Source organism: Pleurodeles waltl, chromosome 8 (assembly GCF_031143425.1).
Source record: "Pleurodeles waltl isolate 20211129_DDA chromosome 8, aPleWal1.hap1.20221129, whole genome shotgun sequence".
In the NCBI taxonomy this organism is placed as follows: domain Eukaryota; kingdom Metazoa; phylum Chordata; class Amphibia; order Caudata; family Salamandridae; genus Pleurodeles; species Pleurodeles waltl.
In genome coordinates, this window is record NC_090447.1 from 15526417 (window position 1) to 15541731 (window position 15315).

General features: G+C 44.4%; 1 protein-coding gene across 1 annotated transcript in view; it reads left to right on the top strand.

The window, feature by feature from the left end:
- Positions 1-1724: 1724 nt before the first annotated feature.
- LOC138249292 (extracellular calcium-sensing receptor-like) overlaps positions 1725-15315 on the top strand; it is a 108824-nt gene continuing 95233 nt past the window's right edge. The window contains exons 1-2 of the mRNA XM_069203248.1: positions 1725-1757; positions 2827-3062. Coding sequence (XP_069059349.1) covers positions 1725-1757; positions 2827-3062 — 269 coding nt within the window. The remainder of the gene's footprint in view (positions 1758-2826; positions 3063-15315) is intronic.

Below are 15315 nucleotides of genomic sequence, written 5' to 3' on the forward strand. Positions count from 1 at the left end.
CGTCTTATGCTCACCAAAATAACCTAACATGCTTGCTTACACCTGTAGAGAAGAGTTTTTTAAATCATACTAAAGATAGAAGGAGAGCTTTGAAAGACAAGTTAGAAAAGGGCTTACAGCAGCAAGCTTTTGTGAATAATAATGCTTCTAATGCAATGCGGGCGCAAGGGAAATTAGCTTTAGATGCATTACACATAGGGAAGCTTTGTATATCTAGGCCGAAGTCACATTATGACAATGTGTTTGTGGGAATGAGTAAATATAAGCATCTGTTTTTGTTTCAGAGTAAATGGACATTTATGTTGAATGGACAGGATCAAGCGACTCCTGGGATCTACAATATATGTGGTGTTAATGCCTATTACCGACTCCCAAAGGGATGGTATGGGACATGTTACTTGGGAGTAGTTTTCCCCATGATTTACCAACTCGATGACTTAAAGAAGTTTCCGAAATTGTCTGAGTTACATTGTACTAGACAGAAAAGAGAGACAGCTGCTGGTATAGTGGGAGATATATTTAGAGCAATAATTGCTTCAGTGGGATTTATTTTAAATTCGATAAAGATTCGGACGTTGTCTACTATTGTGGTTAACATGCTGAGGAATTTCTCAGGAGCTATACTCCTGATGGATACTGAACTTGCTGCGGAGAGGGCTATGACTCTTCAAAACAGGCTTGCTTTAGACATTCTTTTAGCGAACAAATGGTGGAGTTTGTAAGATGTTTAATGAGCGCCTTTGTTGTGCGTTTATTCCAGATAATAGTAATGAGATTAGAAGTATGCTTACTAATTTGACTTGAAGGAATTGAAAGAACCTGGAGTTTGGGAAAAGGTTGGAAAGGATTTGGCTTCAGTGGGAAATTGGTTTAGTAGTATTTGGCATGGGATATTGGCAAAAATAATACAGGGGATATTGAGTGTCTTGGCATGTTTATTTGGAATATGGGTGTCATGTAAAATTTGCAGAAGAATAAAAATTAAAAGGGCGAAGAATGATCAGAGGAGGGGAGAAAAAGAAAGAGAAAAATTGTTTAAGCAAAAGTCAAAGGGAAAGCCAAAACGTGAGGAAATTGAGCTGACAGAATTTTAGAGGGTAAAATTTGTGGGGAAAGATCTTGTGTGATGACAAAAGTCATCAGAGGAGGGATTGGTGACGTGTGTGTTTTAACAAGAAATATTAATGCAAATGATTACATATTGTGTGCTGAAACTGCATAGAAAATGTGTTTAACGTAGATGAAATAATGCACGCATCTGAAATGTGCCCACGGGAGTGGTCACCACTATATACGAAGACTAATGAAAATGCTTAATAATGTTGAAATGTTATGCAATATGGGTTTAAATTTGTACTAGTATGTCATAATTAAGGTTTCTTTGAGAACTGGGCAGTGTCCCTTGCATTGTAAATATATATATACTTTTTTATTTTAATGCACGTATTTCACCTATATTTATCTTATTACAACCTTTTTACACTGTAGTAGTTGTCCTTGCATTAATCCTGAGGGGTTCAGGGTGTATATGTTATGTTACTACATCTGGTTGTATGTGTGGTGTTGGGGGTGGGGGTGTTGCATGTGTGTGTCACTCTATTTTTTCTCCCCCCCTCCCCTGTGTTCTAGGCAGCAGTACTCACTGTGGTCGTCTCTGCCAGCATTGGTGTTTGTAATGGAGCAGAACGTAAAACAACATTGGAAAGACATGCAGCTCGGGCTCCATGGCGGCGTGGTTCTTCCCTGTGTCTCCAGAGGTGAGTCCTTCTCACTTCTGTGCATTGTTTCCGCCAGGCTTTTGATGTAGTTGGTACCGCCCTGGAAAAGGTGGCGGATAGGTGTGACATATTACTGTGGGCGGAACAATGTCTTCCGCTTTGCTTTAGGCGGTAAGCGCCGTGGTGCCTGTTGACTCCGCCCTGGTGGTCAGTGTGTTAAAGTGGCTATCTGTCTGAGGTGTTTCTGCCGTGGTCATAATCCCACATGTATTACCACCGGCCTGTTGGCGGCATTAACAACGCTTTATCACCGGCCGCCAGGGTTGTAATGAGGGCCTAAGTGTGATAACCTCAGGCACACTTGCAGTATTGTATGGCAATGTAGATGATTTTACAAGCCTCGCTAGTTTCCAGATACATTGAGGGTTGAGCCAGGTCTGTTATGGCTGATGTTTATACTTCCATAGTAGGCCTCAACTGAAAATGAGTTAGAAACATTCAATCCTGAACAGAGAAACAATTATAAATGACCACATCAAACTTCTTGTGCCTGTGTTTCCTTGTGCTGCTAGCCCACAAGTACAAGAAACACCAAGATAATAACACAGAGAAAGGAAAGCCAGGATGCCAGGCATGACAAGACTAATATTACATAAAATACAGTCATTATCATCCACCCACAGGGAGTGCTCTTTTCTCTCTATGTATTTGCATAATCATGCCACTGGTACCAGTGGGAGCATCCCTTATACTATATAACCCTGGAAACTGGCAGCCGACATTCAGAAAATGTGCAGTCTCTGAACAGCACTTTAGACTTCTCAGAGTATAACACTGGCCCCTTGCTGTTTGAAATATTTCTGATTATTCAATGAAACGTAACAATAATAGCAACAACACCAGCATCTTCTTGTGGCATCTTGTTTACCCTGAGGCATCACATTCTGTGGAATCCCACAGAAGCAGTGATGAGGCAGCCATAGCAGGAACGGAGCCTGAAGGCCAATCCCACATATCATCAGCAAACGTGTACCTCACCATCTGTGAAAAAACATTGTTTCAGGCTTGCCGTTCTACTGTTTTAACTTTTGTCTCATTTTGCCATAAGAAAGGCTCAGACACTGGCTCTTTTTTCATGGGTCTGTGTATCTGCTTCATATTTTTGGTTGTCTTAATTAGTAGTGTTGAATCTGTACAGGAAGGATGCCAACTTCCGAGCTTCACACACAAGTCATACTCCAAGGATGGAGAGATTCTTATTGGTGGAGTATTCGTTGTGCATTCAGGGTTCATTACCCCTCAAGCCATCCTAAATGAAAAGCCAAAACTCATCTCTTGTGAAGGGTAAGAAGAGTTTATTACAGTATGCATGAAAGTGTCATAGGTGATGCATTGACTTCTCACAGATGATATCCTTTAAGGATTAGGATAGTTTATTATAGTCTGTACAGAAGTGTCCAGATAATGTACTGTGAGGTTAAAAACAGCTCATTACAGAATGCATTGAAATGTCACTCCTCACATACTGTGAGAGTAAGAATAGTTTATTAGCGTATGTATTAAAGTGTCACTGCTGATGTCGTAGGAGAGGTAAGAACAGATTAGTACAGTATGCATAGAAGTGTCACAGCTGATATCCTGTGAGGGTTAGGACAGTTTATTGTAGAATGAATAGAAGTGTCACAGTTGATATCCTGTGAGGGGTATTAACAGTTTACTATAGTATGTATGGAAGTGTCACAGCTGAAATCCTGTGAAGGGGCAGAACAGTTTATTGCAGTATGCATAGAAGTGTCACAGCTGATATCCTGTGAGTGGTAAGAACACATTATTTCAGTATGTATAGAAGCGTCACAGCTGATATCCTGTGAGGAGTAAGAACAGTTTATTGCAGTATGTATAGAAGTGTCGAAGCTAATATCCTCTGAATGGTAAGAACAGTTTATTGCAGTATGTATAGTACTGTCACAGCTGATATCCTGTGATGAGTTGGGACAGTTTATTACAGTATGTCTAGAAATGTCTCAGCTCATATCCTGTGAGATTAAGAACAATTTGTTACAGTATGTATCATAGTGTCACAAATGATAACCTGTGAGGAGTAAGAACAGTTTATTATATATAGACAAACCTCTTCCGTACAGTATAGAAATATTATAAGTCACCAAGGAGTTGCAAGGCCATGTAAAAGAACAAGGCTTAAGGGTGAGTTCATTTAAAAGGTAAACAAACTCCAAGGTAACTTGCCATATCCTTTTAACCCCTTAGCCACTAGCTGGCGGGCCTTATCTCCCCCCCCCCCCAGCACTGAGCCATTTTTGGGCTATTTGGGCTAGTTTGCGCTTAGGCCCCCATCATTTTTTATGCACATAAGCTATCCACGCCACAATTTGTGCCCTTTTACCAACATTCTTGGGATTGTAAAGGTACCCAGAGTTTGCGGGTTTCCCTGAAGGAGACCAAGAAATTATGGCCCATATTTATACTTTTTGACGCTAAACTGCGCTAACGCAGTTTAGCGTCAAAAAGTTTTGCGCCGTCTAACGCCATTCTGAAGCGCCAAGCGGGCGCCGTATTTATGGAATGGCGTTAGACGGCGCAATCAGACTGGCGCTGCCTGGTTTGCGTGGGAAAAAACCACGTAGACCAGACAGCGCCGGCGTAGGGGGAAAATGGCGCATGGGCGTCTTAAAATGGGGCAAGTCAGGTTACGTCGAAAAAATCGTCTTAACCCGACTTGCGCCATTTTTTAACGACGCCCATCCCCCATCAACATGACTCCTATCATTGTAAAGATAGGAGTCATGCCCCCTTGCCCAATGGCCATGCCCAGGGGACTTCTGTCCCCTGGGCATGGTCATTGGGCATAGTGGCATGTAGGGGGGCACAAATAAGGCCCCCCTATGCCACCAAAAACAAATATAAAAAATAAAAAATTATACTTACCTGAACTTACCTGAATGTCCCTGGGGTGGGTCCCTCCATCCTTGGGGGTCCTCCTGGGGTGGGCAAGGGTGGCAGGGGGGGTCCCTGGGGGCATGGGAGGGCACCTGTGGGCTCATTTTGAGCCCACAGGCCCCTTAACGCCTGCCCTGAGCAGGCGTTAAAAAGTGGCGCAAATGCGCCGTTTTTAGCCACGCCAACTCCCAGGCGTCTCTTTTGCCCGGGAGTATAAATACCACGTAAAGGCCTGGGAGTCATTTTTTAGACGGGAACGCCTCCCTTGCATATCATTAACGCAAGGAAGGGGTTCACGCTAAAAAATGACGCACATTCCGGGAACTTTGGCGCTATTCGCCTCTAACGCCATAGTATAAATATGGCGTTAGTTGGCGTTAGTTTTGCGTCGAAATTGCGTCAAAAAAAACGACGCAATTTCGGCGCAAACGGAGTATAAATATGGCCCTATATACAGCTAAAATGTGTGTTTTTTTTTAAATGGGAAAAAAGTGCTGCTGAAGAAAGCATGTATTTTTTTCCATGCAAATGGCATCAACAGAGGCTTTGCAGTGCTAAAATCACCGTCTTTCCTTTCAGGAACAGGCAGACTTGAGACAGAAAACCACATTTTTAAACACAGTTTTGGCATTTTACTGGGACATACCCCATTTTTACTATTTTTTGTGCCTTCAACCTCCTTCCAGTGAGTGAGAGCAAAGTAGACACATTTCTGAATTCAGCAAGGGGTCATTTCTGTAGATCCTTCAATGTTTTCCTACGGAATATAACAGCTGAAATAAACAAATATTGAAATTGAGTTGAAAAAAAAGCCATTTATGTCCACGTTTTCTTCTGTAACTTTTTCCAGCTATGGCAGATTTTTGAAAGCAATATACTTTTCCGTCTGCTGGACTCTTCTGGTTGCGGGGATACATAGGGCTTGTAGGTTAATTAAGAACGCTAGGTACCCCAAGCCAATACATGAGCTGTACCTTGCAGTGGGTTTTCATTGTATACTGGTTGTACAGCAATTCATTTGGTAAAATATCAAGAGCGAAAAAAAGTATCAAGGAAACCTTTCTATTTCCAAAACGGGCAGAAGATAAGATCTGAATTTGGGGGTCCCCACACTAACATGTGAACTACAGGGCATTTCTCAAAATGACTTCTTTCTTACACACTGCCTCACATTTGGAAGGCAAAAATGTAGAGAAAAACAATTGGCAATAACACTTGTTCTTCTATGTCTCCTGATAAGCATGGCACCTCACTTATGTGGGTAGACCTAGTCCCGTGACAGGAAATGCCCCAAAACACAGCGTGGACAAGGCTTTTTTTAAAAGTGCTTAGCTGTGGATTTCGGTCTCTAGCTCAGCTGGCATCCATGGAAACCTACAAATCCTATACATTCAGTAGATACCTAGGGAAATCCATAATGGTGTGACTGGTGGGGCTCTCACTTGGTTCTGTAACCCAGAATCTTTTGCAAACTTCACAATAGGGTTATAAAAACAAATTTTCCTCACATTTCGGTGCTGCAACGTTCTGGAATCTGAGGGGAGCCACAAACTTCCTTCCACCCAGCATTCCCTTACATCTCCCGATAAAAATGGTACCTCACTTGTGTGGGTAGGCCTAGTGCCCGCTGCAGGAAATGCCCCAAAACACAACGTGGACACATCACATTTTCCCAAAGAAAACTGATCTGTTTTTTGCAAAGTGCCTAGCCTTGGTTTTTGGCTTCTAGCTCAACTGGCACCTAGGGAAACCTACCAAAACTATACAAAACACGTTTGCTGCATATTTCGGCGATGGAAAGTTCTAGAAACGAAAGGGAGCCACAATCTTTTTTCTACACAGCATTCCCCCAATTCTCCCGATAAAAATGGTACCTTACTTATGTCGGTAGGCGTAGTGACCATGTCAGGAATAGATCACACAACGATCAATGTTAGTCCTTACATTAAGGCAACTGTTGACCCTGGGGTGATCCATTCCTGACGCAGGCACTAGGTACGGGCACTCAAGTGGGGTAGCGATTATATCAGGACAGGTGGGGAAACACTGGGTGGTAGGAATTTGTGGATCCCAGCACATTCCAGTAGTTTGTATGACAGAATGCAAGAAAAAATAGAGTTTCTATTCAACATTTCACCTTTGCATGGTATTCTGCCTAAGAAGACTTTAGGGAATCCACACAAGCCAATCCTCTGTGGATTCCCTCGGGTGTCTAGTTCCAAAAAATGTCTGGGTGTAGTAGGTTTCTCTATATGGCCTCTGAGCCCAGGACCAAAAACGCAGGTGTCTGCCTTACCAAACCAGGCTGTTTTGTGACAGATAATTTTCATGTCCCCACAGTACAATTTGGGCAGGGGAATTTGCGGCTGAACTAAATTGGGGAGCTCCCAAGAGAGCATTCTCTCTGTGCTTGCCGCTGCATGCACCTGCCCTCTTGGGTTGGGCTAACCCGCTATTGTCCCGCTGCACAGACTGTGCTTGCGAAGGGACAGCAGGACTGTCCTCATCACCTCCCTCAGAATCACTGGAAGAGGAGCTGTCAGATGGGACTCCTCCAACTGAAAAATTGCTCCCAGAGTCTGCTCCATTGTCCTATCCCTCAGATGCTGTCTCAGTATCTGCTGTCTCAGTCTCTGATCCTACATCAGAGCTGTCCTCTATAACCTGAGTTAGGACTTGAGCAGCAGTCATGCAACTAGACGCCGTCTCTGCTACTGGCTAAACTGTCCCTCTAAAACACTAGCCTATGTAGACAGCCACAAAATTGCTGGTGGTGTGTGTGTGTGATGCGAGCCAAAGTGAAGGTCACTTTACCTTCACTTCTCTCAATCAGCACGTTCTCTCAAGACACTCAAAAAAACAAAAACGACACACTATTACTTCACCTTGTCACATACCAATCATCACAGTCTTTAGCACCTCTGGCGCCCAGTCCGACAATCATTGTTGGTGCTCCCACTCCCATGTCCTCCTCCTCGGATTCCCTCATTACCACCCAGCAAACGCACCCTTCATCTCTTCATAGCCGCCCGCACATACATTTCATTTGTATTATAGAGCAGGTAATGGCTGGCTTTACTAATCCACTCAGCTATTCACATAAAATACAAATTTGATTTTTGCAGCAGGCATATAAACCTTCTGCGCTACTTTATGGCGTCAAAACTGCCAATAGACAAAAGTCAGATCCTTTTCTAGCACAAATATAATCACAAGAGTTAGTTTGACTTTTTTATTGCTTCCTAAAAGCTACGGTTGAAACACGTTGGTTGGAGTATGTGCATTGCTTTGAAGATGCGAGCTGCGAGACAACTGGTGGCAAATATATATTATATATATATATATATATATATACATATATATATATATATATATATATATATATATATATATATATGAATATATATATATATGTAAAGAGATCACTTTTATATGTGGGTGTGGTTTTCCTGGGGGCCGATCGCAGCTATACCCATATATATATATATATATACATATATATATATATATATATATAGTGAGAGAGAGAGAGAGAGAGAGAGAGAGACAGATTATATATACACATCTATATATATTTTTTAATAGTTCTTTGGTTTTCCTGGGGGGGGCGATCGTGGCCCCCAGGGAAACCATACAGCTATAAAGAATTGCCCCTACAGAGGGTCAGCCCTGCTCACGGACCACCTCCTGTCAGATTCATTTATTTGTTTACATTTTTTTAGTTTTCATTAATTTTTAACCCCTGGTCGGTACGATTGCGCCCCCCCCCCCCAGGGTTAAACTAACGTTTAAAAAAATATATATATGCCCGGGGACAGGAAACCATTTCAGGAAGGCCTCATTTGAAAGGGGAGAATCTCCCCTTTCAAACGAGGCCTTCCCGAATGGTAGGGAGGCCCTTTCTGGCCCCTTTTCCCCACCAGAGCAGAAAGCTGCTATAGATGTGGCTTCCTGCCCGGTGGGGAAAATGAATTGTGAGGTCAGCACACATCTCGGCACGCTGATGTTACAGAGGGGTGGATGCAGGGGCTGGGGGAGACACAGAAGGTCTTCCGTGTATCCCAAGGGTATTTTAAATGAAAAAACAAATCAGACCACTCCCTGGCGTCGCCCACCAGTCGTGACCCGCATAAGGAAGGGTGTGCGTGCGTCGGCCAGTGGCCGACGCACGTACTGATGGGGTTAATATTCAGAAGGATGTACTATATTACTTATACCATATGGCCACATCATCACTCTTTCAGCAAAATGCTTAATTCTATGATGGTGGCTTGTTGCTTCAAATGCAAGAGATAGTATAGTTGCAGATAGGAAGAATAGATGTGCTGTCTATAGGGTAAAATTAAACACAACTGAAAGCAGTAATTTGTTAGAAAAAGGTATCAGGACCAGTATGAAGTAAACAGGATTAAAAAATGTTGTAGAGAGTGTCTTTCCTGTGGTGAACTATAGTGGGCAAAAAAAATATTTCAATACATATATCGTTACTGCGGTCACTGTTCATTTTAGAAAAACAGAGCAAAAGGATGAGAAGCCTCCTCTTATTTTTGTTCTTTAAAGTGCAGCTATAGAGATGCTCTTTGACCTTTTTTCACCTATGCTGCTGTTTCTGGCACCAGGCATTATGATGTCACAACTCAACTGTAAAAACGTATTACAGTTGGGCTCCTTCGTAATTTTCTTATTGCAGGTGGCATCAGAATCTGAATGTAATAAGAAAACTACAAACAGTGGCCCGTATTTATACTTTTTGACGCTAAACTGCGCTAACGCAGTTTAGCGTCAAAAAAATTTGCGCCGGCTAACGCCATTCTGAAGCACCATGCGGGCGCCGTATTTATAGAATGGCGTTAGCCGGCGTTAGCCGACCGGCGCTGCCTGGTGTGCGTGAAAAAAAACCACGTACACCAGGCAGCGCCGGCGTAGGGGAAAATGGCGTATGGGCGTCTAAAAATGGGGCAAGTCAGGTTGAGGCAAAAATATCACCTCAAGCCGATTTGCGCCATTTGTTTACGACGCCCATCCCCCATTAACATGACTCCTGTCTTAGTAAAGACAGGAGTCATGCCCCCTTGCCCAATGGCCATGCCCAGGGGACTTATGTCCCCTGGGCATGGTCATTGGGCATAGTGGCACGTAGGGGGGCACTAATCAGGCCCCCCTATGCCAAAAAAACAAAAAACAAAAAATACTTACCTGAACTTACCTTAATGTCCATGGGGTGGGTCCCTCCATCCTTGGGTGTCCTCCTGGGGTGGGCAAGGGTGGCAGGGGGTGTCCTTGGGGGCAGGGGAGAGCACCTGTGGGCTCATTCTGAGCCCACAGGTCCCTTAACGCCTGCCCTGACCCAGGCGTTAAAAAGAGGCGCAAATGCGGGCGTCATTTTTGCCCGGGAGTATAAATACGACGCATATGCGTCGGAGTCATTTTTTTAGACGGGGACGCCTACCTTGCATCTCATTAACGCAAGGAAGGTGTTCACGCCAAAAAATGACGCTAACTCCATGAACTTTGGCGCTAGACGCGCCTAACGCCAAAGTATAAATATGGAGTTAGTTTTGCGGCAAAATTGGCGTCGAAAAAAACGACGCAAATTCGGCGCAAACGGAGTATAAATACGGGCCAGTGTTTTATACATAAATTGTAGCGCCCCGTGTAATGTAGTATTTATAGAAGCGTCACAGTTCATGTCCTCTAAATCTAAGAACAGTACATGGTAGTATGAATCATCAGCTGAGGGTAGTGAGGTTTGGTGGAGTACAGCCAAGTGAGAATAGAAAGTTCCAACAGTATACATAAAGGCTTATTTCTAACATCAAACCCAACATTAATAGGAAAAGTTATCAATGAGGATTCAAAACTTTGCCTAATACATAGATATAATGCTAAACAACAGTACATGTTTGGGTTCCATGGAAAGGAAGTTTCATAATTTGGATGCACAGTAGGAGAGGGAGTTGTTTACTTTCTAAAGCTTGGGTTCTGAAGCAGAAAGGGTTCCTAACATATAAAGCTTGTTCTCTTGCTTAGGAGGATAATGTACATGCCAGATAGTTACAGTATTAAGGTGGACTTCATTTCAGAGCAGCCATGCAGGCTTGCAAATACACTTAAGCTGAATGGGGATCTCGGTTAATCTGTCCACGTATATTGTAATGGGGTTCTAGTCATCACCCTTGCAGCAGCATGTCCAACAGCTTTTAACCCCTTAGCTGCCAGGCCTTTTCCCCCCTCCTGTGCCAGGCCTTTTTTTGGCCATTTGGGGCAGTTTGCTAGCCAAGCCAAATTTGCGTCCTTTTTTTCCAACATCCTAGGGATTCTAGAGGTACCCAAACTTTGTGGGTTCCCCTGAAGGGGGCCAAGAAATTAGCCAAAATACAGTGAAAATTTCGTTTTTTAAAAAGTGGCTGCAGAAGAAGGCTTGTGTTTTTTTCCCTGAAAATGGCATCAACAAAGGGTTTGCAGTGCTAAAATCACCAGCTTCCCAGCTTTCAGGAACAGGCAGACTTGCATCAGAAAACCCAATTTTTCAACACAAATTTGGTATTTACTGGGACATGCCCCAGGGGGGGCAGAAATGTCCTAAAATAAATTTGCCCCCAACATCCCCCCCCCCCGGGAGTGACCCTTGCCTACGGGGTCGCTCCCCCTGCGTGACATTGGCGCCCCAAAAAAAATCCCCGGTGCCTAGTGGTTTCTGCCCTCTTTCAAACCAATTGAAAGGGGAACATCTCCATTACAGATAATCAACTTACCACTAGCATCCTGTCCGTTTGTAGTAATCATGTCAGGAGTTCGGCCTCTGAAAAGTGGCTGCAAAGCACCCCAAGAGGAATTGGCAAACAAGTGCTTACACTGGCTGGTAAAGAACAAGAATTTTTCCATTTCTACAGCATCCAATATACTCCTGACGTGCATGGTTAAGTGGATTGGGAATCGTCAGATTGTCCACCCAGGAGATTGTGTCATTATAAACTTTAGAGACCCAGCTCTGGTAAGAAGGCATCTGCTGGAAACTCCTCAGGAAGCGGCTAAGGGTGCAGATATCACTCTCCCCCGTTGGGGTACGTTTATCAACCTCCATCTTATATTAGAAGGGAACATATATTCTTTGTTGAGGGCCTTATCTGGGCACACACAACATAATGGGTTATATAACATTCCAGTTGCTAACAGATTCAAAGCCTTAGATGATGTTGATTGACTCACCAACACATTGGAAGATCTAGGTACACCTGGGAGGAGACTGGCAGTTCCTTGGAGTGATGGCCAATATGCAAGGGGGAGGGAGAATACTCTTCTAACTAGTTCTAGCACGATGAAGCACATAGATCCAAAGGGCATGTTTACGGAGGTAGGCACGAGCCCACGAGGGGCTTGTGACACCGTGCACTTATATTCTGCAACTCAACTGACATTCCACCTGGGGGGGGGGCTCTGTACCAGCCCAATCCCATTCTGAAGGAATCAAGATGACCAGGGGAGCGTGCCTCTACCTCCCCGTTGATGTAATTCCACTCAACCCTTCTGATCTATGTGCTCAAACTGGTTCTGTGGTCATCACTAACAATGAGCATGCAAGGTTGCTGGTTAAATTGATATCTTGGAACGTTGCCAGCTTAGGTGCTAAACTTGGCTGCCCAGAATGGGGGAATTATATAGGTGAGTCGGACCTATGTCTGTTCCAAGAAACCTGGCAACTGAAGGAGCAGCAGTGAGCGGGGTTTGCCTCTTATTTTAAAAAAGCAATTGGGGGGAAGAGGTAGGCCCTCTGGTGGATTGACCGTATGGGTTAGTGCCCATCTTAGCCGTACCACCAAATTAGTTGAGATAATGTCTGATTATATTCTTTGTATTCCACTTTCCTTCCCATCTTTAGCAAATGTATACGTTTATAATGTATATTTGAGATCTGTGGGACAGGGCCAAGAATCACTAGTTGTGGGGATCCTTGGAGCACACATGTCCTCACTCCCGGGCCAACAATAAAAATTATTGGTGGGGATTTTAATTGCCAATTCGAACCTTTTGTGGTAGATTTTGAGTCCATTATAGCAGTCTCTGGTCAATTCCAGCCATGAGCATACACCCCATTAAGAAGTGGTCAGTGTTGGCTGTGCAAGCTTGTAATGGGAGAACAAAGTCCAATAGGAAGGGATTACACACCTTTAAAAGGGTGGGGTGCACCAGTTTGATTGACTATATATTGGTTGATGTCAGGCTTTGACCGCGTGTGGTTGACATGGTTATTAATAGAAGATATGATAGCGATCAGAATGTCCTAGATCTATCTCTTCCGTCATGTAGTGCAGTAGCCAGTAGGCGCGACCCTTTTGATGACAGCCTGGTTGTGACACCTAATAAATGCAGAGACAAATGGCGCAAGGTTCATCAGTTCCACTCCTTACTAAAACTGATTTACCAGGAGGTTGGGAAGAGTATTGATCCCCTTTGTTAGGCAACTTTGATACAGCTCTAAAGATTGGTGACATTCATTCTCAACTATGTACAGTTTTAAAAAAGGTTTTCTATACTGAGGTTAACTGTTGGGGAACTAGGAAGCATGCTCTTCCTTGGTTTAATGACTGGTGTAGGGAACCTAAATTGTCACACCTTAATGCGATCAAGTCCTAGGATAAATACAGCATTCAATCGCAGAGAAAAAAAGGAAGTGACCATAGTAAGTGGGCAAATCTTCTTGGTGCAGTTAGGCGCAAGGACCTGACAGCATTATGGAAATTGGTTTCACTAGGGACCCTAGAGAGTGCAGGGAAGATAGACAATAACATTGCTGCTGATGCTTGGATCAAGTATTTTCCAAGTTTGCATTGTGACCACCCAGCGGATTATTTCTCCCTGGGCAAGCCTAATGTTAATGACATCACGCAAGAGGGGGGGGTGAGGGCCACCATGGGGCATCCTCCCATAACATTGGAGGAAGTGTATAAGGCTTTCTAATAAATATTGCCTAAACAAAGCCCTGGGTCTTGATAACATCCCTGAAGATCAATTCCTGTCTGTGCCAGAGGTCTGGGGCCCTTACCTTGCCCTTTTCTCATTGCAATTATGGAGGGGATGCCCATTCCCCACTGTTGGGCAGGAGCCGAAATAATTGCCATTTTTTAAAAAGGGCTCACCCCTGTTGCCAATCAGTCTAATAGATACCACCCAGAAGATATTTGCCAGAGTTATTTTAAAAAGATTGCAAGGTTGAATGGAGGCTGACCAGATTTTAAGGCCCATATTTATACTTTTTGACGCTAAACTGCGCTAACGCAGTTTAGCGTCAAAAAATTTATCGCCGTCTAACGCCATTCTGAAGCGCCATGCGGGCGCCGTATTTATGGAATGGCGTTAGCCGGCGCTAGCAGACCGGCGCTGCCTGGTGTGCGTGGAAAAAAACCACGAAGACCAGACAGCGCCGGCGTAGGGGGAGAATGGCGTTAGGGCGTCTTAAAATGGGGCAAGTCAGGTTGAGGCCAAAAAATCGCCTCAACCCGATTTGCGCCATTTTTTCGACTCCCAGACGCCATTTAAATGACTCCTGTCTTAGTAAAGACAGGAGTCATGCCCCCTTGCCCAATGGCCATGCCCAGGGGACTTATGTCCCCTGGGCATGGTCATTGGGCATAGTGGCATGTAGGGGGGCACAAATAAGGCCCCCCTATGCCACCAAAAGAAATAAAAAAAAATAAAAAATTATACTTACCTGAACTTACCTGAATGTCCCTGGGATGGGTCCCTCCATCCTTGGGTGTCCTCCTGGGGTGGGCAAGGGTGGCAGGGGGGTCCCTGGGGGCATGAGAGGGCACCTGTGGTCTCATTTTGAACCCACAGCCCCCTTAACGCCTACCCTGACCCAGGCGTTAAAAAGTGGCGCAAATGCGGGTTTTTTTGCCCCGCCCACTCCCGGGCGTGATTTTTGCCCGGGAGTATAAATACGACGCATTTGCGTCGCCGTCATTTTTTTAGACGGGAACGCCTTCCTTGCATCTCATTAACGCAAGGAAGGCGTTCACGCAAAAAAATGACGCTATTTGCCCATACTTTGGCGCTAGACGCGTCTAACGCCAAAGTATAAATATGGCGTTAGTTTTGCGCCGAATTTGCGTCGAAAAAAACGACGCTAATTCGGCGCAAACGGAGTATAAATACGGGCCTAAGGCCCATATTTATACTTTTTGACGCTAAACTGCGCTAACGCAGTTTAGCGTCAAAAAATTAGCGCCGTCTAACGCCATTCTGAAGCGCCATGCGGGCGCCGTATTTATGGAATAGCGTTAGCCGGCGCTAGCAGACCAGCGCTGCCTGGTGTGCGTGGAAAAAAAACACGTAGACCAGGCAGCGCCGGCGTAGGGGGAAAATGGCGTTAGGGCGTCTTAAAATGGGGCAAGTCAGGTTGAGGCAAAAAAATCGCCTCAACCCGATTTGCGCCATTTTTTTCGACGCCCAGACGCCATTTAAATGACTCCTGTCTTAGTAAAGACAGGAGTCATGCCCCCTTGCCCAATGGCCATGCCCAGGGGACTTATGTCCCCTGGGCATGGTCATTGGGCATAGTGGCATGTAGGGGGGCACAAATAAGGCCCCCCTATGCCACCAAAAGAAATTAAAAAAAATAAAAAATTATACTTACCTG